Genomic DNA, 23,504 nt, shown 5'->3' with positions numbered 1-23,504 from the left:
AAACGGGGTAATGTTCCTCAGGAGAGCAACACAAAATGTTCCTCGGGGTAATGTTCCTCAGGAGAGCAACACAAACGGGGTAATGTTCCTCAGGAGAGCAACACAAACAGGGGTAATGTTCCTCAGGAGAGCAACACAAACGGGGGTAATGTTCCTCAGGAGAGCAACACAAACGGGGGTAATGTTCCTCAGGAGAGCAACACAAACGGGGGTAATGTTCCTCAGGAGAGCAACACAAACGGGGGTAATGTTCCTCAGGAGAGCAACACAAACGGGGGTAATGTTCCTCAGGAGAGCAACACAAACGGGGGTAATGTTCCTCAGGAGAGCAACACAAACGGGGGTAATGTTCCTCAGGAGAGCAACACAAACGGGGGTAATGGGAGTGGTCCCATTGCAGATGGGTGGAGTTTTTGTATTCAGTGATGATCGTTTGAAGTACATAGGCCAAGACGTAGGCTAATACAGTAAATGCTAAATAAGCCCAATAGTCTTTAGAAACTCCCATCTTGGAGCTGCTGGAATGAAGTAAGCCCATTGATTCAGCATCGATTTGTTCCTCTTGCTCTCCGGGCCATGGGCCACTTCAATCTGGCCTGGTGATGTTTAATGCTGCGCTGGGCTGGCATGGAGCCCTGCATTCCCCCTTGGACCTGAAACTTAACAATAAACCTGAATGATAACACTGACCCTTACTACACCAAACCTAAACACGCAATGGTATCCGCCATTAGCCTAACCATAAACGGACTACACCTGAGCACAGCACTGATGATGCAGTGACAGTTCCCATGACCTTAACACTATCCAAAATCTGACCACAAAACCCCAATCTTCAATACCCCACCTGTCCATACAACCTTACACTAAATATGTAACAAACAATATACCTCAACACAAACTCTAACTCCACTGTCGATGGTTAAAAGGTCCCACTCAGGCTAACTGTCAGTATGATTGAGTTGTGACGTGAGGAGGGGTCACACCGTCCTCAGCTGACACATCCAATCAGTCACTGTCTCCGGTACCCGGTCCTATGTGTCAGTGTAGGACGATTCAGACCAGAGTTTTGTATTTAAGAACCAACTTTTTTATTTTGTATTTTTTTCATCCACGATGCGTTTCCGTATGGTGTACGAATGTACATACTTGTGTGTGACTGCGCGTGTGCTCTGGTCTGCGTGTTTGTTCATGTCATTCAGGGTCATTTTAGTTGGTATAGTTTTATATATATATATATATGTGTGTGTGTGTGTGTGTGTGTGTGTGTGTGTGTGTGTGTGTGTGTGTGAGGAGTGTCAAGCATCAAATATTGTTTACCCTCTCATGCATAGAGAGATGAATACATAGAGTAGCATGTGGTCACAGATGTGGCATAGTGGTCACAGATGTGGCATAGAGTAGCATGTGGTCACAGATATGTGGGCAGATGTTGGCAGCCTGACAGATGAGAGCTTGTGATTCTCACTCAAACTCATTAATGCCACTGTGTGCTTATGTGAGTGTGTAGTCAGAATTCCTGTATTTATTCACCTCTAGTGCTTTTCATTATCTTGCTGCTTGTCTTTTGCCGCTTATCTGGGCCTCCCAGGGGGTTAAGTCGTCAAGTTGCCCCATCTGAGGCCGTCCCTCAGTGGGGAGGCAGTCTACTTTAGACCCACACTTCAGTTACTGTAAATTACACCAGGAAGAGAGTCCCGAATGGGCCTTCTGTAAGTACACTGTCTGTTAACACATTCTTATTTACAATGATGGTCTAGGAACAGTGGGTTAACTGCTGCTCTAACCACTAGGCTACATGTTGCTCATTTCCTGTTAGTGTAATACTGCTGCTACTGTGTGAGTAATATAACATCCCATGAATTATAAAAAATAGAAATTGACATAGGATTTATAGTTTTGTCAGAACAGAAAATGGTTGCATAGGACCGTAAAAGATGCTTCATGGTGATATCAGTTTCAGGTGTTAGTCATGTCTGCCTGTCTTTGAGGGCTTATTTAGGGAGTGACGGTAGAATGCCTTTGTCTTCTGGGGGTGTTTCCAATTGACTGCCTTTTGATATGAAGGGAGCTCGGAGGATTCAGACTTCTGTGAGGACAATGGTAGTATCCTCAGCTTCTCACTCTCCCATGCAAGGAAATACATTAGTGTCCACTGTTCAGACCAGGCTGCCCTGCCCCCCTCTCACCAGGCTGCCCTGCCACCCTCTCACCAGGCTGCCATGCCAAGTGAGAGCACACAGCGCTGAGATGCCCATTGTGCCCACTGCCTGTTCTTGCCACTCCCCCTCTTATAACACCAATAACCATGAGCCTTAGCTTGGAATCTCAATATAGTGCTAACCTTTGGGGTAGACGCACACACGTAGCTGTTTAATGTCCTGTGGGATTAACACTGGCATTTGTTTCTATTTCTCAGCAAATGTTTGTAACCCCTTTCAGCTCATTGTTTCCATTTGGTTGATCTGAAACATTGTGATAAATAAAGAGTTCCTCTAATATCTACATTACATACTTGGCATGGAAGCACTGCGTTTGACTTGGCGTAGCTGGTTGATTTTAAACTAGTCCTGATTTAGTGCTCATCTCAAGTACAATGGCAGCCTGGTTTTCATAAGGGAGAAGCAAAAGGCGTAATGCTCGCTCAACATGTAAAAACTCATTGTAATATTTAAGCAAAGTTTTTAAAAAGCTTGATGTTTTGGCCACCATTTCCCTTCATCATGAAATGAATTAAATTCATATAGACACTTAGGCTTGATCCTATTCCATAGCACCATGGCCATGTAACCATGGATGACCATCTTACTGAATCAAAGATGCAAACAAACCACCAGCGTTCTTCCTCATCTCCAACAAAGACTAGGTGATTTGCCTGACTGCCTTTCTGATGTCCCTGATCCCTTCCGTTGAGTAGAACAAGATGGACGCTACAGCTAGCTGAGTCTTTATGATGTCCCTGATCACTTCCGTTGAGGAGAACAAGATGGACACTACAGCTAGCTGAGTCTTTATGATGTCCAAGATCCCTTCCCTTGAGGAGAACAAGATGGACGCTACAGCTAGCTGACTCTTTATGATGTCCCTGATCCCTTCCGTTGAGGAGAACAAGATGGACGCTACAGCTAGCTGAGTCTTTATGATGTCCCTGATCCCTTCCGTTGAGGAGAACAAGATGGACGCTACAGCTAGCTGAGTCTTTATGATGTCCCTGATCCCTTCCCTTGAGGAGAACAAGATGGACGCTACAGCTAGCTGAGTCTTTATGATGTCCCTGATCCCTTCCCTTGAGGAGAACAAGATGGACGCTACAGCTAGCTGAGTCTTTATGATGTCCAAGATCCCTTCCGTTGAGGAGAACAAGATGGACGCTACAGCTAGCTGAGTCTTTATGATGTCCCTGATCACTTCCCTTGAGGAGAACAAGATGGACGCTACAGCTAGCTGAGTCTTTATGATGTCCCTGATCCCTTCCGTTGAGGAGAACAAGATGGACGCTACAGCTAGCTGAGTCTTTATGATGTCCCTGATCCCCTCCGTTGAGGAGAACAAGATGGACGCTACAGCTAGCTGAGTCTTTATGATGTCCAAGATCCCTTCCCTTGAGGAGAACAAGATGGACGCTACAGCTAGCTGAGTCTTTATGATGTCCCTGATCCCTTCCGTTGAGGAGAACAAGATGGACGCTACAGCTAGCTGAGTCTTTATGATGTCCCTGATCCCTTCCGTTGAGGAGAACAAGATGGACGCTACAGCTAGCTGAGTCTTTATGATGTCCCTGATCCCTTCCGTTGAGGAGAACAAGATGGACGCTACAGCTAGCTGAGTCTTTATGATGTCCAAGATCCCTTCCGTTGAGGAGAACAAGATGGACGCTACAGCTAGCTGAGTCTTTATGATGTCCCTGATCCCTTCCGTTGAGGAGAACAAGATGGACGCTACAGCTAGCTGAGTCTTTATGATGTCCCTGATCCCTTCCGTTGAGGAGAACAAGATGGACGCTACAGCTAGCTGAGTCTTTATGATGTCCCTGATCCCTTCCCTTGAGGAGAACAAGATGGATGATGCAGCTAGCTGAATCAGCGTTTGCTTTGTACCAGCTCTCAGTACTCACTCACTCCACATACAGTGGCAAGAAAAGGTATGCGAACCCTTTGGAAATACCTCGATTTCCGCATCAATTGGTCATAAAATTTGATCTGATCTTCATCTTGTTCACAACAATAGACAGTTTAAAAAACTAACACACACACTTATACGCTTCCATGTCTATTGAACACAATATGTAAACATTTACAATGCAGGGTGGAAAAGTATAAGAGCCCTTGGATTTAATAACTGGTTGACCCGCCTTTGGCAGCAATAACCTCAACCAAACGTTTTCTGTAGTTGTGGATCAGACCTGCACAGAATGTTTAAATCATGTATTAAATATAGACAAAAATAACATTTGTGTGTTATTAGTTTAAGCACACTGTTTGTCTATTGTTGTGACTTAGATGAAGATCAAATTTGATCTGATGAGTAATTTATGCAGAAATCCAGGTAATTCCAAAGAGTTCACATACTTTTTTGTGTGTGTGTCCCAATGGATGTGTTCAACGTGATAGATGGCTAGTGTGGATAATTTAAAAAATGACCAGTGACTACCGGACTCTGTTCTGATGTAAATCTGCACTAACATACTACTGTCACAAACCGGCTCAAAGTGCGTAACAAAAAAGGAGACAACGTGGAGATAAGGAATAACAAAATATATTTATTTAACTAACTGTGTGTGTGTGTGTGTGTGTGTGTGTGTGTGTGATCAATAGTGTAAGTGAGTTGTTACGTGCATAAATGTGATGAGGGGTGTTGAAAGGTGCCAACGCAAACAAGCACAAATTCCACAAGCTCTTGCTGCGGGCGATTCGCTGATCCACCTCTACACAGACGACACCATTCTGTATACTTCTGGCCCTTCCTTGGACACTGTGCTATCTAACCTCCAAATGAGCTTCAATGCCATACAACACTCCTTCCGTGGCCTCCAACTGCTCTTAAACGCTAGTAAAAACCAAATGCATGCTTTTCAACCGTTCGCTGCCTGCACCCACACGCCCGACTAGCATCACCACCCTGGATGGTTCCGACCTAGAATATGTGGACATCTATAAGTACCTAGGTGTCTGGCTAGACTGTAAACTCTCCTTCCAGACTCATCAAACATCTCCCATCTAAAATCAAATCTAGAGTCGGCTTTCTATTCCGCAACTACATATTCGCTACATATTCGACGCCAGACCCACTGGCTCCAGGTCATCTACAAGTCCATGCTAGATAAAGCTCCGCGATATCTCAGTTCACTGGTTACGATGGCAACACCCAACCGTAGCACGCGCCCCAGCAGGTGTATCTCACTGATCATCACTAAAGCCAACACCTCATTTGGCCGCCTTCCAGTTCTCTGCTGCCTGTGACTGGAATGAATTGCAAAAATCGCTGAAGTTGGAGACTTATCTCCCTCACCAACTTTAAACATTTGCTATCTGAGCAGCTAACCTATCGCTGCAGCTGTACATAGTCCATCGGGAAATAGCCCACCCAATCTACCTACCTCATCCCCATACTGTTTTTATTTATGTACTTTTCTGCTCTTTTGCACACCAGTATCTGTACCTGCTCATGACCATCTGATCATTTATCACTCCAGTGTTAATCTGCTAAATTGTAATTATTCGCCTACCTCCTCATGCCTTTTGCACACAATGTATATAGACTCTCTTTTTCTTCTTGTTTCCACTGTGTTATTGACTTGCTAATTGTTTACTCCATGTGTAACTCTGTGTTGTCTGTTCACACTGCTATGCTTTATCTTGGCCAGGTCGCAGTTGTAAATGAGAACTTGTTCTCAACTAGCCTACCTGGTTAAATAAAGGTGAAAAACATAAAATAATAAAACAACCGAAATCTGTGTCTGCATGGAGAGAGTCTCCTCAATGAATGGGAAAGAGGTGAATTTATCCTGGGACACACCCGGGGCCAGGTATGTCCCATTTCGCTGACGATCCTCCCGGCTCCGCCCACCAACATCCTATTAAGGAAAGCAAGAGCAAAGAGAGAATTCGTCAGACAGAGTGGGAGGGTTGTCACACTACTTAGTATGAAATAATATATTGGGAATATATGCTAGTATAGACATTGGAAAGTGACTAACCTTGTCTCTCCTCTCTCTCTACAGGTTGTGCTTCATTGTGGCTCTGGGCTACCTCAGTTTCTGCCAGGTCACCCGGGTTTACGTGTTTGACTATGGCATGTACTCTGCAGACTTCACCGGGTAACGTCTGGGTGTTGTGTTGAATGTCAATGCCATTCATTTGCATGTATGAATCAATCAGGGAGAAGAGAGAGGAGAATTCCAGCAGACAAGACAGTCCTCGAGAATTGGAGTCGAATGCCCCTGCACTTTTACTATCCAAATATTGTTAGTACCACATTAACCAGCTGTGGAGTAAATAAGTCCAGCAACTACAATGCACTTAACTGTAATGTACATTGGGGTGCATTGATCAAGACTTCAGTTCCTCCTCCTCCAGGGTTGCTGGTGAACCAGACTACCAAACACGTGTGCTAGGGCAGGGGGTGGCCAGTTGCTAAGCAACCCCAGTAGGAGAGCCACAGCATCACAAGTGCAGACCTCCCTCTTTGCCTCTTTGATTATCATCAAGTTATACCTAATAGGCTCTTTTGTATGTTCTCCCTGGGTTAGATGGTCAGGGCACAATCTATTCCATGCAATATAGTAATCTGCTACCAACTTTAACCTGCTACCTATTTTAACCTGCTACCTATTTTAACCTGCTACCTATTTTAACCTGCTACCTACTTTAACCTGCTACCTACTTTAACCTGCTACCTACTTTAACCTGCTACCTACTTTAACCTGCTACCTACTTTAACCTGCTACCTACTTTAACCTGCTACCTACTTTAACCTGCTACCTACTTTAACCTGCTACCTATTTTAACCTGCTACCTATTTTAACCTGCTACCTATTTTAACCTGCTACCTACTTTAACCTGCTACAACCTGCTACCTACTTTAACCTGCTACAACCTGCTACCTACTTTACCCTGCTACCTACTTTAACCTGCTACAACCTGCTACCTACTTTACCCTGCAATCTACTTTAACCCGCTACCTACTTTAACCTGCTACATCCTGCTACCTACTTTAACATGCTACCTACTTTAACCTGCTACATCCTGCTACCTACTTTAACATGCTACCTACTTTAACCTGGGGTGTTGTATCATTTTGAACAACAGATTTTCTGTGCAACCTACAGCTAATGAATACTCCCATTTTAATAAGGATAGTCTTTAAGATTTCAACCCACAGTTCTCCTGTCATATGGTATTATGTACCTGACACTGTCCTGTTGTCTTCAGTGCGTATAGAAACCGACTTAACAGATGTTGCTGATAGCAGCAGGAAGAAGGTCATCCGTTACCAGGATATGGTTATGTGTGTTCGCTACAGTCGTACTCCCAGTGCTTTCACTGAATGATGGTCAATTAAGCAATAAGGCCCGAGGGGGTGTGGTATATGGTCGATACCACGGCTAAGGGCTGTTCTTATGCACAACGCAACGTGGAGTGCCTAGATACATCCCTTAGCTGTTGTATATTGGCCATATACCACAACCCCCAGTGGTACTTTAATGCTATTATAAACCGGTTACCAACGTAATTAGAGCAATAAAAATGTTTTGTCAAACCTGTGGTATACTGATATAACACTGCTGTCAGCCAATCAGCTTTCAGGGCTCGAACCACCCAGTTAGTAATGAATAATATATCCCTGATGGAGATGGGATGTTAATATATTATGTAATGAGAAGAAGTTAGCTACAGTGTAGGTGAGCTGAAGCAGTCAGGGATGATGTGATTGGTTACTCTCCTCTCTTCTCCTGTGTTCTCTCCTATAGGCCAATGATGGTCATCACTCAGAAGATCACCAGCCTTGCATTTGAGATACATGACGGTGAGACGTGTGTGTTTGTCTCTCTATAGCTAAGGAACTCTGTTATCACGGTGATGGAACATGTCATTCTTAAGGCTGTCATGACAGTTGCCTGGGAGGTGAAAACAGCAACACAGAGGGAGACGATAACACAGTGGTTTTATGAACTGCTCTCAATTTCCTCTCTTCCAGCCAGCTAAAGCTACAACTAGCATGGGAAGTCAGGAACTCTACCACGTTCTATGCATAGCGAGAGAGATCTGCGGTCCCCTTTTTAACAAAAACAGAAACACGACGAGGGGATATGAACATCAAATTGTATTATTGGTTTCAGCTGCTAGGCCTTTTTCGTAGGCAAGTGTTTTAGGCGGGGTTTCTGTAGAAGCACTTTGACATCTGCTGATGTAAAGGGCTTTATAAATACATTTGATTGATGTGTTTGGCACCTTGCAGACAATATATAGTCCCCCTTTATATCCTGTTCATCTGGTTTTATTCCTTTTGAATTGAAAAACAAGCAACATATACCATTTCAACTAGTGGTCTCAATAAATACCTCCGTGGACAGATTGCATAATACAGTAATTGGTGCTCCAGTGCTTGTATGGTGAGGACGTTTGACAGTGGAGTCAGTTGAGGGGGCAGGGGTGGCATTGTAAACACGTGTATGTAACGAGAACGGTTCTGTTCCTCCGTAAGCCGTTTCCTTTCCCCGACACCAAATCATCCATAATGTCAGATACTGTGTGTGTCAAATCCCTGTTTATTTGTCACATACACAGTTTATAGCAGGTATAAACGGTGCAGCGAAATGCTTACTTGTAAGCTCCCTCAGCTGTGTGTGTGTGTGTGTGTGTGTGTGTGTGTGTGTGTGTGTGTGTGTGTGATTACATAGCTGTTGTCCTTTTGAAGTTTTGTAAAGTAGACCGCCAGTGTTAGATGTCCAGAAGCAGTCAAAAGGCCACGGTAACTAATTAAGGGATTAGTTGGGATGTCACATTAAGAGCTACATGTTCTTCTGTAGAGGGAAACATGTCATGTATTACGTGACCAAAGTGTAATCACTGGAAAAAAGTGTACACCCAAGTAAAATGGAAAGATGAGTAACATTTAAAATGATGAAATTAGACAGTGCCCATTTTCCCATTCATTTGGGATTGGCCAGATCTACTCAACATATGTTGTGTGAAGTCATCTCCACATTTGACCTCTTTTGAGGTCTGAAAACGTCTGAAACATCTGTTATATTTTGGAGAGAACTATATCCCTTTAATGTTTGCTGGAAGTCCCATGCTGCCCCACAGATGGAAAACAGTGTTTAATTAGCATGGTAATGAGATTATGTAATAAGCCCCTCCTTCTCCCTGTCCTCCGCTGACTCCGGGCTTCATTATCACTGGGTCGGTCACCCACGACCCCTGACCATGCCTATCACCACAGGAATGGCCTTTGACCTCTGTTTTGACTGGCCATTAGGCCACACAGCCCTTGGGGCCACTGGGAAAGTGTCAGTTATTGCTGTTGAATAGTATGTTTGTTCCGGTCTGCAGCATTCATATGAAAAGGAAGAGTTTGTCTGCTTTTCTGTGTGTCATGAAGTGCACAACGTACTGGAAGCATAGCCTGTTATGATGTAACCTCATGCAATGACATGTTGACTGAACTGTAGGCTCTCACTTCTAGAGCCGACTGACATGGAAAAGGATAGCTGCTGAGACTAGACCTAGTTGTCAACTGCGGTGTAGGCCTGTGTGACAGTGTCCTAGTGTGTGCTCGTACAGGCCTTAATGGTTGCGTGTGTGTTTTTGGTGTGTACAGCTGTGTGGTCGGCATGATTTACTGTGGCTGTGTGTTCGGTGCATTGGAGGTTGATAAGGAGTTGAATCTGGTTATCAGCTGAATGACAGTCTGGTAAACAGAGTATTACGCCCGTCTCTTCCTCTGCCTCTCACTACTGCAAGCAGCTCTGACTGAGGTAGATGGCGTCAACTCAATATTAGGATGGTGTTTTTTGTTCGGGACATTTTTCTTAGAATTTAAATGCACACACTTCTTACTTTCTCTGGATATCTGTGTGCATTCATGACAGTCCCAGGTTATTGCATAATGTATTAGAAGTTGAATGTATTTTTAGGGGGGATGGGGATGTCTTGGATATAGTCATGTGACCAGACTCTGTGTTCCCATAGGTTTGGCGAGGAAGGAGGAGCAGCTGACCCCCAGTCAGAGATGCCTAGCTGTAAGGTATGTGACCCAGGTATGTTTTTATTCTCCCAGCTGGACTAGAGACAGTTCTACTGCCATACTAAAGGTATTACTGTGGGACGTGGTCACAGGGAAAGCCTCCATGGTAGCCGCTAGCAAGTACTCATGTCACGTGTATAGTTTCTGTTGTTAATTTCTTGTTCCTCTCTTTTCTTGGTTCTCTCTCAATCTCCTTCTCCTTCCCTGTCTTTCTTTCCCTCTCTTTCCCATTGTGTCAAACATGTATATATTTTGTTCTACTGCGATTTGATAATGATATGAACACAAGGAAAGATTGTGTAGGTACCCTGTAAAATGTAGGCCCCCTGGTATCAACAACAATTAGAGCAATTTATTTACCACCAGCGCTCCTCTCACAGTCTGTGAAAGTGGCTGTGAAGGAGTTTGTATCCTGCTCCAAAGGGTTCCCAGCGGTTGCATGGCAACCGCACGTATATCAAGTGTCATGTGACCAGGGTAGTCAGGAAGAAGCTGGCAGTGACCAAGGAGTGGAGCGCCAACCTACCTTGTGAAAGGAATTTAATTTAACTTTGTGAATTTTTTTTGTTTGTTGTTGAATTGCCACAGTTACAAATATATTATACTGTAATCTGCTGATATACCTATAACAGCTCAACTACAATTGAACCGAGCCAACCCCTTTGCCAAAGGAAAGAAATGTGACATTAGCTGCTCATTGTGACATTAGCTGCTCATTGTGACTTAGCTGCTCATTGTGACTTAGCTGCTCACTTTGAGAGAAACTCCAGGGCAGCGAGACATTGGCAATCAGTGTGTTCTCCTGACCTTGCAGTACCACCACCACCACCATACTCAACAGATTGCACTTGGCAGGGAAAGACTGCTCTCCCTCCCTACAAAGTGCCACACAGATGTAAATGCTGCCAGTGTAACAAAGCCTCTATACAAATCGGCTCCCCACAAGCCTCCATTCCAGACATTTTCGTTAACTTTTTTTGCATCTGCCTGAATTCACAACAATTTGTCCTCTTGAGGGAAGAGTACATGAGTATATACTAGGTACTATTAGTTAATTTTGGTATACTGTAAACGAATGGTATCCTATCAGTTGAGTGTGCTAGCGCTTCACTTGTCTATTGGAAGTTGATGCTGTTGCTATGCAACTTCTTGCTAGCTTGTTATCATAACAAATTACTAGTAGTATGACATCCAGGAATTTTTGGCATACTGACTAGATCCATACTATCACCAGTAAGCATACTACATACTCTAATTACGTCACAAGTAGTACAGTTAGTATGTGTTTTGGAATACAGCTCAGGTCTCTACTCTTGTTGCTCTACTTGGGTGGCCATTCAGTATTTTTATTTAATATTTTATTTAACTAGGCAAGTCAGTTAAGACAAAATTATTGTAAAGCCCCCCCTGGCCAAACCCTCCCCTAACCCGGACGACACTGGACCAATCGTGCACCGCTCTCCGGGACTCCTGATCACGGCCAGTTGTGATACAGCCCGGGATCAAACCCTGGTCCGTAGTGATGCCTCTAGCGCTGCGATGCAGTGCCTCAGACTGCTGCGCCACTCGGGAAGCACAAAATTACTAGTAGAATTAGTGTGGCAATGCTAGCATGCTACAACAAAAGTGCTGACTCATGGGCTACGTGTTCCTAATCTAGGGTCAAGGCTGTGTAGGGGTAATGTAGCCCTACTTACTGTGCTAACAGGCACATGGATAGGAATGAGACGAGGGTCAAGTTATATGTAAGGTATGTTAGAGTTTTTAGTTACATCTCCTTTGTGCTCAGAGAACGGGATGCAGTATGTCCATGTTTTTTAGCATGACTCAATAGAGACGCTCCTCGGCTTGATCCTCTAGTTGCTAACAGCAGCATCTGTCTCACATCTCTTTCTGGTCTTGTCCTCTTCCCCCAGGAGGATGCCCAATCTGCTGGAGTACCTGAGCTACAACTGTAACTTCATGGGCATCCTGGCCGGGCCCACCTGCTCCTACAATGACTACATGGCCTTCATCGAGGGCACGGCCTACCAGCCTCGCCACCTGGAGAGCAATGGAAAAGAGAACGGGAAGTACAAGCACACAGAGCCCTCTCCCAAGGTACCACACTGCCTGTCTCTCATTGTTAGACTGGTCAGGAGTAACTTAGAATAGAATTATTGGCTGATTCCTCATGAAACTAGAACAAAGAAGGACCATGATTTTTGGTATTTGCTACTTTTATGATAGAATTTATAACCATTACCAACAGACTGAGTTTGAAAATGGATGGAGAGCTTGGGACTACAGAGTTCTATCCTCAAAAAGATGATTCAGAGATAATTGGCTTTAAAGTTCACTGGTTTGAATGGTGTCAGCAATTTTTCTTGGTACTTAAGGGGTGGGTGTGATGGGGTCATGGCCATGTGTATGTACTGTGTGTATGTACTGTGTGTATGTACTGTGTGTATGTACTATATTCAGACCCTTTGACTTTTTCAACATTTGTTACAGCCTTATTATACAATGGATTCAATTGTTTTTTTCACCCATCAATCTATACACAATGCCCCATAATGACAAAACCAAAATGGGGTTTTAGATTTCTTTGCAAAAAATAAATGAAATATCACATTTGCACAAGTATTCAGACCCGTTAACTTGAAGCGATTACAGCCTCGCGTCTTCTTGGGTATGTCTATACAAGCTTGGCACACCTGTATTTGGGGAGTTTCTCCCATTCTTCTCTGCAGATCCTCTCAAGCTCTGTCAGGTTGGATGGGGAGTGTTTCTGCACAGCTAATTTCAGGTCTCTCCAGAGATGTTCAATTGGGCTCATGTCCGGGCTCTGGCTGGGCTACTTAACGACATTCTGAGACTTGTCCCAAAGCCACTCCTGCGTTGTCTTGGCAGTATGCTTAGGGTCGTTGTCCTGTTGGAAGGTAAACCTTCGCCCCAATCTGATGTCCTGAGCACTCTGGAGCACGTTTTCATCAAGGATCTCTCTGTACTTTGCGCTGTTCAACTTTCCCTCGATTCGTGACACTTGGCTGTCAGGCCATTGAGCTACTCTTGAACAGAGCAGCACCCATGCTTTTTCTTTTGTCTTATCAAAACACAACACGTCCTATATTTACTGCTGTCAAATAGCTCCTGCTGCTGTACACAATGACATAGGCCTATACCTGTTTCTGAAGCTTCTTGCAAAACACAAAGCTAATATTTCAGACGTTATTTCAGACGTTCAGACGTGTTGACCTTTATTTAACTAGGCAAGTCATTTAAGAACTAATTCTTATTTACAATGACTGCCTAACCCGGACGACGCTGGGCGACTTGTGCGCTTCCCTATGGGACTCCCAATCACGGCCGGTTGTGATAAAGCCTGGAATCGAACCAGGGTCTGTAGTGACGCCTCTAGCACTGAGATGCAGTGCCTTAGACCGCTTTTTTTTGTTCTATAGACTTCAGGAGTTCACATCTTCACATATTGAAAACATTTGCTAAAGTACAAATGGATTTAGGCAATTACCTTTTGGTAACCCTAGCCTGCAGTTGTAATGCATTATTGGTTATAATGCTTCGTAAGACTCATAAACATGTATGATCTCCTTATAAGGTCTTATAATCATCTCATATCTGTTTTTCCCCCACAGAATGACATTATCTCCAAACTTTGTACCTGTGCCATCTCCCTGGCCATCTTCCTGTCCGTGTCTAAGCTCTGTCCGGTGGAGCGCTCCATCGACGACAAGTTCGTGGCCTCTACCCCCTTCATCCTCCAGGTCCTCTACCTGTACCTCTCCATGTTGGCCACCCGGCCCAAGTACTACTTCATTTGGACCCTGTGTGAGTGCACTTTAGAATTATTCATGTGACTAAATCTGAAGTTTAAAAAAAAAAATGCATATATAAAGTATTTTGAATTTGAAGGCTGCTGGGGGAGAATGTGGTTGCTGGCCACACCTTATAACAAATCAGGGTGATATTGGCTCTGATAGTGGCCTTTCTAAACTCACATAAAAGTTGGGCTACTTGTGGTGTTACACTGCCCTCTAGTGTCAAGGTGGAGAACTCACTGTATCCCAGATCCTCTGTGCATTCAGTAGTACGTACGCCTACTATCATCTAACAGAATGGTCTTCTTGACGGTAAGGGATGTTGTTCTGTCTTGGCCACTGACATTCTGCCTGGTAACCTTTGTTGTGTTTTCCAATTGAACAGCTGACGCCATCAACAACGCTGCAGGTTTTGGCTTCAACGGCTACAATAAAGATGGCACCCCAAGATGGGACCTGATATCAAACTTGAGAATACTGGACATTGAGGTTAGGCTCTGCCTCTTTTAATTTATTATTCACATTTTCACTAGTAGTGTAGGTTAGTGTTCCCTCGTTTGGCTACATTCACTACTAGAACAGCACCATCTCTCTTTTCAGTTTGCCACCAGTTTCAAGATGTTCCTCGACAACTGGAATATCCAGACAGCACTATGGCTCAAAAGGTAATATGCGTCATAGTACAGAGTAATCTGGTTTATCTTACTACAGTAGTCATGTCGATAGTCCAATCTACATGATTGTATATTGTAAATATACTATCACAGATAGTAGGCCTATATATCAGTAGTCATGCTGATAGTATACAACAAATCTGCACTGGTCTGCTAGCGCTGCCATTATCTCTGCACAGAACACATCTCTACACAAATTGGGATGCTAATTCTATAGTTTGTATAAGCTAGTGTGCTAATGCTGAATCTGTGTCATGTGCACTCAGGCTGAGATGCCAGTATTGTGATTAACATTAGCTGGTATGCTAATACTTGACCTGTACCATGTCTGTTCTCTACAGGGTGTGCTATGAGCGCTGTCCCATCAACCCCACAGCGGCCACCTTCCTACTGTCGGCCATGTGGCACGGAGTGTACCCCGGGTACTACCTCACCTTCCTCACCGGCATCAGTATGACCATGGCAGCACGGGCAGTGAGTACACAGTCAACACAGCTGGTGTTACCGACCAGGAATCAAACCAACTCAAAATATGCATTAGCCCTCTGAGCTAAAGCCTAGGTGTTAACTGGCAGCTAACACAAGTCCTCAAGTTTCAGGCAAGGTTACAAAATCACATCATTGATGTCTTTAGCTGGTGTTGCCCCATATCATTTGTCAATGCATGTGTCAGTCACCACTAGACCTTGGAGTACACCTCTGATATAGTAGAAGTGAAGTGGTGGACTGGGAGGATATTTATGTGAAGACCACTGGGAAACTTAGCTGTGACCCTGTTCTGATTTTTTTTAAAGGAGAATTGGGCACTGGCCGCTAGGATTTAAAGCACATACCCCTTAGCACGGATGGATGAGTGTGTGTGGGTGGGTGGGGGCTCAGTCTGTTTACACATGGGCAATAGTGAGCAAGGATGTGTGTAGCAGTATGATAGAGACAGGGTAATGGACAGGGTGTGTGTAGCAGTATGATAGAGACAGGGTGATGGACAGGGTGTGTGTAGCAGTATGATAGGGACAGGGTGTGTGTAGCAGTATGATAGGGACAGCGTGTGTGTAGCAGTATGATAGGGACAGGGTGTGTGTAGCAGTATGATAGGGACAGGGTGTGTGTAGCAGTATGATAGAGACAGGGTATGTGTAGCAGTATGATAGAGACAGGGTGTGTGTAGCAGTATGATAGAGACAGGGTGTGTGTAGCAGTATGATAGGGACAGGGTGTGTGTAGCAGTATGATAGAGACAGGGTGTGTGTAGCAGTATGATAGGGACAGGGTGTGTGTAGCAGTATGATAGGGACAGGGTGTGTGTAGCAGTATGATAGAGACAGGGTGATGGACAGGGTGTGTGTAGCAGTATGATAGAGACAGGGTGATGGACAGGGTGTGTGTAGCAGTATGATAGGGATAGGGTGTGTGTAGCAGTATGATGGACAGGGTGTGTGTAGCAGTATGATAGGGACAGGGTGTCTGTAGCAGTATGATAGGGACAGGGTGTCTGTAGCAGTATGATGGACAGGTGTGTGTAGCAGTATGATAGGGACAGGGTGTGTGTAGCAGTATGATAGGGACAGGGTGTGTGTAGCAGTATGATAGGGACAGGGTGTGTGTAGCAGTATGATAGGGACAGGGTGATGGACAGGGTGTGTGTAGCAGTATGATAGGGACAGGGTGATGGACAGGGTGTGTGTAGCAGTATGATAGAGACAGGGTGTGTGTGTAGCAGTATGATAGAGACAGGGTGATGGACAGGGTGTGTGTAGCAGTATGATAGGGACAGGGTGTGTGTAGCAGTATGATAGAGACAGGGTGATGGACAGGGTGTGTAGCAGTATGATAGGGACGGGGTGTGTGTAGCAGTATGATAGAGACAGGGTGATGGACAGGGTGTGTGTAGCAGTATGATAGGGACAGGGTGTGTGTAGCAGTATGATAGGGACAGGGTGTGTGTAGCAGTATGATAGGGACAGGGTGTGTGTAGCAGTATGATAGGGACAGGGTGTGTGTAGCAGTATGATAGGGACAGGGTGTGTGTAGCAGTATGATAGGGACAGGGTGTGTGTAGCAGTATGATAGGGACCGGGTGTGTGTAGCAGTATGATAGGGACAGGGTGTGTGTAGCAGTATGATAGGGACAGGGTGTGTGTAGCAGTATGATAGGGACAGGGTGTGTGTAGCAGTATGATAGGGACAGGGTGATGGACAGGGGATCATCATTGTGAGCGTAGGAGAGACAGAAAGGCCAGTGGGAGACAGATTGTTTCCCTAGATAAACTCCACATCTCCTCGACACTCGGCTGCATTCTCCATCACATCTAGGAATAACACAGTCATATGCTGTCATGATAAACAACTAGATGTTACGATTCCCTATCTGGAAGTATACACTTTGCACTTGCTCACTTTCCCTCATGGATTAACGAAAGCATTGGATTGGTGTCAGCACAGGCTCCTATGGGAGTTTTCATGTGTGTGTGTGTTAAACCAGTTCATTTTTTTTTACAAACCACAAGGCTGTAGTGAAGTGAGTGCAAACCTTGGTGAAGAACGGTAGTGAATCGCAACGCAGCCACTATATCCTGAAAATTAATTTCAGAAAGATAAAACTCTAGATTCATATTGATACTAAAAATGCATTCTAAACACTGGTCATGGGTGAGCTATGCAGTAATGATGGCTGTCCAAGTTGATTGCTTCTGTTCATGTAGTATAAAGAACTGGGTCAGTCATCTTCTTGTTAGGAGTTAGTTTATAATGGCTACAAGAGGCCATTTAAGTCTGAAAGCTGATTTGTGTTGACTTGTTCCTGGAGATGTAACTGTGCCTTCACTAATGGGCCCATCTTCTCTAACCTCCATTGCATCTTCTCTGATTTATACAATCCTTATTGTTACTTTCTGTATCTTAAAACATTATGTTGCATTGACTTTCAGTTATTCACAATTTCTTCCTGTGGCTCACTTCCAGTTAAGACACAACATCAGACCCTACTTCCTGGGTTCAACGACACACAGGAGCATCTACGATGTCATCACGTGGGCGGGGACTCAGATCGCCATCTGCTACACGGTGGTGCCATTCGTTCTATTGGCCGTTGGGCCATCACTCAAGTTCTACAGGTGAGTGACATTACTGATATTCCACATGCTCTACCAGCTCTTTTGAAATGTAATACATGTGTAAGAAGTTATGTTATATGTAACAATGTATAGTCAAAACAGTGTAACTTTATTCATAGACTACAAATGTTCATGGCTGGGTCCTAGGAAATGTGGGAAGCCCCACTAAGTTCAAAACCCCTGTCATTCTTAGTGAAATTTTCTCTCTCCAAATGCCAGTTTAACAATGCAGGCAAATGAGTAAGGCACAGACAGGGACACGGCACAGGCAGGGACACGGCACAGGCAGGGACACGGCACAGGCAGGGACACGGCACAGGCAGGGACACGGCACAGAGAATAACCTCCGTTCCACTTTCTTTGTGGCCTCCGTCAGCGTCAAGCTGTCTCGTTAACAGTTTAACGACTAGAAGACCGGGACGATTGACGGGGAGAGATACAGGGGCTATATGTGATCAGGGCACTTCAGTGAAATAGAAGCACATCTACGGTGTCATTTTGCGGAAGGTTGTTAAATCTGCCAGGCTGAGAGGCATATAAACCCCAGTTATTAAACAGGAGAGTTTTAGAGGCTGGCTGGCTGGCTGCTTGAATGGAGGGAGGGAGGGAGTGAGACCTAGTCCGAAGCCATGAGGTGGCTTGAGGACATGGTCTTCTGTTTTAGGGTTTAATGGCCCACTGTGCTACTGACCGGTGTGGACTTTAATAATCCCACAGTCACAAATCTACTGACTGTTGGTACATAGCGGGCAGGATTTTCTTTCCCATTAGGATTAGCTAGAATAACTTGTCAGGACTAGTTCACCCTTAATGATCACAAGTCATTTGTATTCACAGGGACGTTTTGTGAACTCCTCTGGAATCTTTACGCTACATAGAAAACTCTCCTTGGCCTCTTCTTTCAGGGGCTTAGGCCTGGATGGTAGTTATGTGACATGCATTTGTGAACAGTGCTATACGGAGCGGATGACATCTTCATTGATTCACTGATTGATTGATCCTCTCTTTCCAGGTCATGGTACTACTGCATACACATAGCCTGCCTGGTGCTTGTGTTAGCCCTTCCAGTGAAGCCCCGGCACCTCCGCATCAAGGAGGAGCAACAGCAGCAGAACAGCCTACATGGGGGGTTGACTGAAGACCACAACAGCCACTCCATCACAGACAACAACTGCAACCAGAAACACAAAGCCACATGAGACCTAGGAGGATGCCCCTCCCCCCCACACCTCAGCGCTCAAACAACCGGCACAGAGAGAACAGAACTCTGCTCGAACACTGAGACAAAGTGCGCCAATTCTTTGAGACCACAAAGAACCAAAAAAATTGACAAGAACACCGGCATAACCGACAATAACAAACACAAATAACAACAACAACCAACAACAACAACAACCCGTCAACCCTGCCAGTAGCGAGGAAAGACCGCAAATCATGTTTTGGAGAAATGAGAGGAAATGTGAGGAATGGATAGAGAGAGTGGTATCTGAGGGCCACCAAATGGCTAGGATCTAATGAGCGAAAATAATGACATTAGCGATGATGCTAACGGTGCAATGCTAATCGACAGAATGGCGAAGACTCTGAAGTTGCCTTAAACCCTCTATGTACTGCTAGCAGGTTAGCGGCCAGGCTAGGTGCATATTCTGCAGGGTGAGAATGGTTGTGTTGAGGAGAGATCTTGTGGTGTTGGGAAATTAAGCAGTTGTAGTAGGACCTCCGCCATGTAGAGGGCGCTATACAGGCTAGTCAGACATGTATCTAGAGGGTTTTTGTCACTGTCCGAAAAGGATGTAACCTCTACTAGAAAAAGAGGCATGGTAGAAAAGTGAGAGAAATATATGAAAGAAATATAACTTTTGTCTGATGCCAACTCCAAGCAGGCCGCCTTAGGATCTTCTAAGCATTGTTTGATTACTGTCACTTTTGTTTAAAAAAAATCATATCTGCTGCTTTTTTGGAATGATACTCCTATAGAAATGTGGGTGCATTACAAAATAAGTTGTATTCACGGTGACTGTTGATTTAGATTAATTGTTTTTAAGGGCTTTTTTGACATGGGTTTAATTTCCTACTGTAATTGATTACAAACTGTAGGTTTCCTCTAGGTTCAGATGTCTTGCCTGCCTCTGTAGCATCCGTTGCAATTTCAGTACTGTTAAAGTGGTTTGAAATCTATGACGATGTTAGATTTACTCTCTGAAAAGTTACTTAAATAAAAATCTCCCTCTATTAGTTTTTGAATCCATAGCCTCTAAATGAAATGCAACCAACTGTATTGTGACCATACTGTATGAGTAATCAGATATAGGATGTCATGATTAATATCACAATAACTGAACCTTAACTGTAAAGTAAATTATGTTTCTAAAGCTACAGAGCTACACTGTAGTCCAAATGAAGCTGACTTGGATGTGTCTGAATTACCTTTCAGTAACACTAAAGGTTGGGCAATATGTGTCTGACGTTTGGGAAACCTACTGTATGTAATATTATTTGGGAATAATGGAAAAAAATTAACATTTATGTTTCAAGTTTTTATTAATCGTATGTACAGGATACACATGGTATACACCATCCAACGAAATGCTTACTTGCTTTATGCTTAATTCTTATGCTCCAATTATGAAGCATAACTCGTATGCTCAATTGTTTTGTGACCCCCTTAATAAACAAAATCATATTCCAAGCCATATCCCCGACATAAGCCACAACCCAAGAGGTTCCATCATTACTGTAATGTGGGAACCACTGGGGTAAGAGATACATCTGGTGGGTCCAACCAACTCTTCTATGAGGGGGGTGTTTATTGTGGTGCAGAGGACCGCCCATGAGCATAACCAGAACGCGTGTAGGCTAAGGTTCGACAGCGCACTGCTTCTGCAGAGGTATGGTCAAGGGCGTACTGGGACGAGAAATCGGCCATGGCATTTCTAACACTCCTCGAGGTCCCCACACCGGCCCATTTCTTTCCTTGAAGTCCCCATTGTTAGCCAGATAATTGTCATTTTGTGCAACAACAAAAAAGTTACACAGGCCCACTGGGCTTAAAATGGACCAGCTAATCTGGCAGTCCACCCCTGGGTATGGAACATTCTATTTCATACAGTGCAGGCAGCCATTTAACATATTTTTGACCATACAGCATTTATTAGATGGTAAGACTTGGATTAGTACCGTAGTACAACCAAAATGGCAGCCAATTAACCAGTTTTGGGAGCTTTCTTTTGTGATCATGAGTAACAATGCAGCAGATTTGTGTTTTCCAATGTAATCTCCATCTTGTTTTTCTAACATGTGCATACTCCTTCCATAAATTGTGTATTTATGTGATTTTTCTAGATGTTCACGTGGTCTATGAGTGTATTTGTAGCCAAGGCGTAATGCCTGATGACAGGAAAGGGATGCTACCTTTACCAACTAGTTGAAAATTGCACTGCATGGCCACCCAAATCTAGCCTGGTTAAACTAGACTGAACACTATGCTCGCAATTGTTTGTGCAACATTGTGTGGTTTATCCAGGCTACCCCAAACCAGCAGATAAATCCAAACTGCTCCATATGTCCAAAGTGCCAAGTCATAAACGGCCCATATACCTTTGTGAAAATATCATTGTTATTTTTGTGTCTAGAAAGAACTTAACGGAAGATTTGTATAAGTCCTTTGAAAAAAATACTGATTTTATGTCAAATAAAAAAACTTTTTTTTAATACTAATGCAGAGATTTAAAACCAGAGAGTCTTCTCTCTCCTTCTTTTGCACTTTTGATAGGAATGTGAGTGGAGTGGAGAGTGTGGAGTGCTACACAGGGAAGTTGCCAGGGAAATGCAAGGGGGAGAAGGCAAAAGGGATGGGGATTCACAGCGTGGATAGAAATATTTTATCCTCATGGGATAATTTGACAGGGATGTGTTAGGGTGTATCCCAATAGTCCTACATGGCTTCCATTCCTTGTCTCCTTCCCTTCATCCTCACTAGTCTGGAAGTATAGGCCTGGTGAAAGCACTATGGTAGAGCTCTACCATTGATACCAGCCAAATCCAGTTATTTTAAATTGGTTTTGATGGAGGAAAGAAGATTATGCCACTTTGGACTATTTGAGATACACCATAAAAAGTGTCTGACTCTGACCCTCTAGGTCTCTGGAAAAAGAGCTTGGAAAATGAGACGGGTTCAGGAGCACAACGTCACTGGCCTGCACCTAATCAGAAGCACAGTGGAAATGAAAAAGCTTGAAATCTGGGTCTAAGAGATCCCTCTCATTTCCCAACCTAAAACAAAGAAGAATCCTCTGCTTTATTTGTGTGTGTGTATGTGTGTGTGAGGGAGGTTCTGTATATTTGTCACAATTGTCCCTTTATTAAACTTGGAAGCATTTGTTTTGAACAGTCATGTCTATGGTAAAATGCAGAGTTTTGGAAATGCATGAAAGACGGCACACATTTGTCTGATCCCACCGTCTGCAACCATCAGTGGACAGGACCACACGACTGCTAATAATACTTACGTGTCAGTAAACATGGCTCTATAGCAGTTCTGGATCATATTTGGAATATTTCTCAAGTCCTCTCCCCGGCATTAGCTATCATTATTCAGTAGATTGTATAATGCAAATGACTCTTATTCCAAGAATCCAGACATTGGGATGTGTTGATGATATCAAATTGTATCTGTCATGCTTCATAGACAACCGGTGTAGACTAACAGTGAAATGCTTACTTACAGGTCCTTTTCCAACAATGCGGAGTTAAAGATTAGATTTAAAAAATATATATATATAATAATAGAAATAGTGACAAGGAATAAATAAATACACAATGAATAACCAATTGTATTTTTTTACAATGCCTTTCTGTGCATCTTCACTTCAGCCAAGGAGGAGATTTGTGAGTGACCTTTCTACCCTTTACTGTTTACACTGCTTGCTTTCCAGTTTGTGCAAGCATTCTTAAAAGTTAGTTCATTTGGATTAACATTTTATTGGAGGATCTTTCTAATCTACTATACACTGACCTGGTTTTGAGAAGGTTGAGGAATATTCAGTCTCCTATTCTGCCGTTTGTTTAAAAAAAATTGTTTTGCTTTAGTTCACTTCCAATGCCACGTGTGAAATTAAAATAAAAGTCATACCAAATTTGCCTTTCCTGAATTCACCTGGCTGTTGTTTAGGCTATCTTTGTTTAAATAAGAGTATCATTTTTAATAAATGGCTTTATTTATTTATTATTCACGAAACGTGGGGGTGGTGTCAAGTTGGTCACTTTTGTCAACACTGTGAAGCACTGACCACTTTTATACTTTCTTGTAATAATGCTTTCTTTGTAACGGTCTGTGGCTGTTGGGACATAGGCTGATGTAGTTTTGTTTTGTCTAAATGTTTCAGTTATATATCTTGACTGTGTTGATGTATGTTTCTTGGCAGTAGCCTACTGATTAAACCAGCTGATTATATCCGTTTCGTGGTCATTTTTTAAAATTGGTTATGCAATGTAATGTAGGCATATCAATTAACTAGATTACATGGTAAGGCAGGCCAGTGTTGAACAACACACTTCTAGCCTTGAACAACGATAGATGAGGCGGTGAACTTTGACCCGTATGGTAAGCGCGTACTGCGGCTGCGTGCACCGTGCAGCTGTTGACACTTTTT

General features: G+C 43.7%; 1 protein-coding gene and 1 long non-coding RNA gene across 2 annotated transcripts in view; one reads left to right on the top strand and one right to left on the bottom strand.

Annotated features, from left to right (window-relative positions):
* Nucleotides 1-23,305, top strand: part of LOC118362309 (lysophospholipid acyltransferase 2-like) — a 78,223-nt gene extending 54,918 nt beyond the window's left edge. Inside the window, exons 4-13 of the mRNA XM_035742540.2 lie at nucleotides 6,221-6,316; nucleotides 7,970-8,025; nucleotides 10,194-10,248; nucleotides 12,165-12,348; nucleotides 13,884-14,076; nucleotides 14,452-14,555; nucleotides 14,667-14,731; nucleotides 15,082-15,214; nucleotides 17,702-17,853; nucleotides 18,866-23,305. Coding sequence (XP_035598433.1) covers nucleotides 6,221-6,316; nucleotides 7,970-8,025; nucleotides 10,194-10,248; nucleotides 12,165-12,348; nucleotides 13,884-14,076; nucleotides 14,452-14,555; nucleotides 14,667-14,731; nucleotides 15,082-15,214; nucleotides 17,702-17,853; nucleotides 18,866-19,052 — 1,225 coding nt within the window. The 3' untranslated portion in view covers nucleotides 19,053-23,305. The remainder of the gene's footprint in view (nucleotides 1-6,220; nucleotides 6,317-7,969; nucleotides 8,026-10,193; nucleotides 10,249-12,164; nucleotides 12,349-13,883; nucleotides 14,077-14,451; nucleotides 14,556-14,666; nucleotides 14,732-15,081; nucleotides 15,215-17,701; nucleotides 17,854-18,865) is intronic.
* On the bottom strand, nucleotides 6,751-7,963 carry LOC127913588 (uncharacterized). Its single transcript, XR_008086085.1, has 4 exons — nucleotides 7,174-7,963; nucleotides 7,049-7,129; nucleotides 6,879-6,997; nucleotides 6,751-6,844 (listed from the first exon to the last, which is right to left on the bottom strand). It is a non-coding gene; the product is annotated as an uncharacterized LOC127913588 (long non-coding RNA).
* Nucleotides 23,306-23,504: the final 199 nt, after the last annotated feature.

Source organism: Oncorhynchus keta, chromosome 29, assembly GCF_023373465.1.
Source record: "Oncorhynchus keta strain PuntledgeMale-10-30-2019 chromosome 29, Oket_V2, whole genome shotgun sequence".
NCBI classification, from domain to species: domain Eukaryota; kingdom Metazoa; phylum Chordata; class Actinopteri; order Salmoniformes; family Salmonidae; genus Oncorhynchus; species Oncorhynchus keta.
This window is presented reverse-complemented; position numbering and strand designations above follow the sequence as displayed.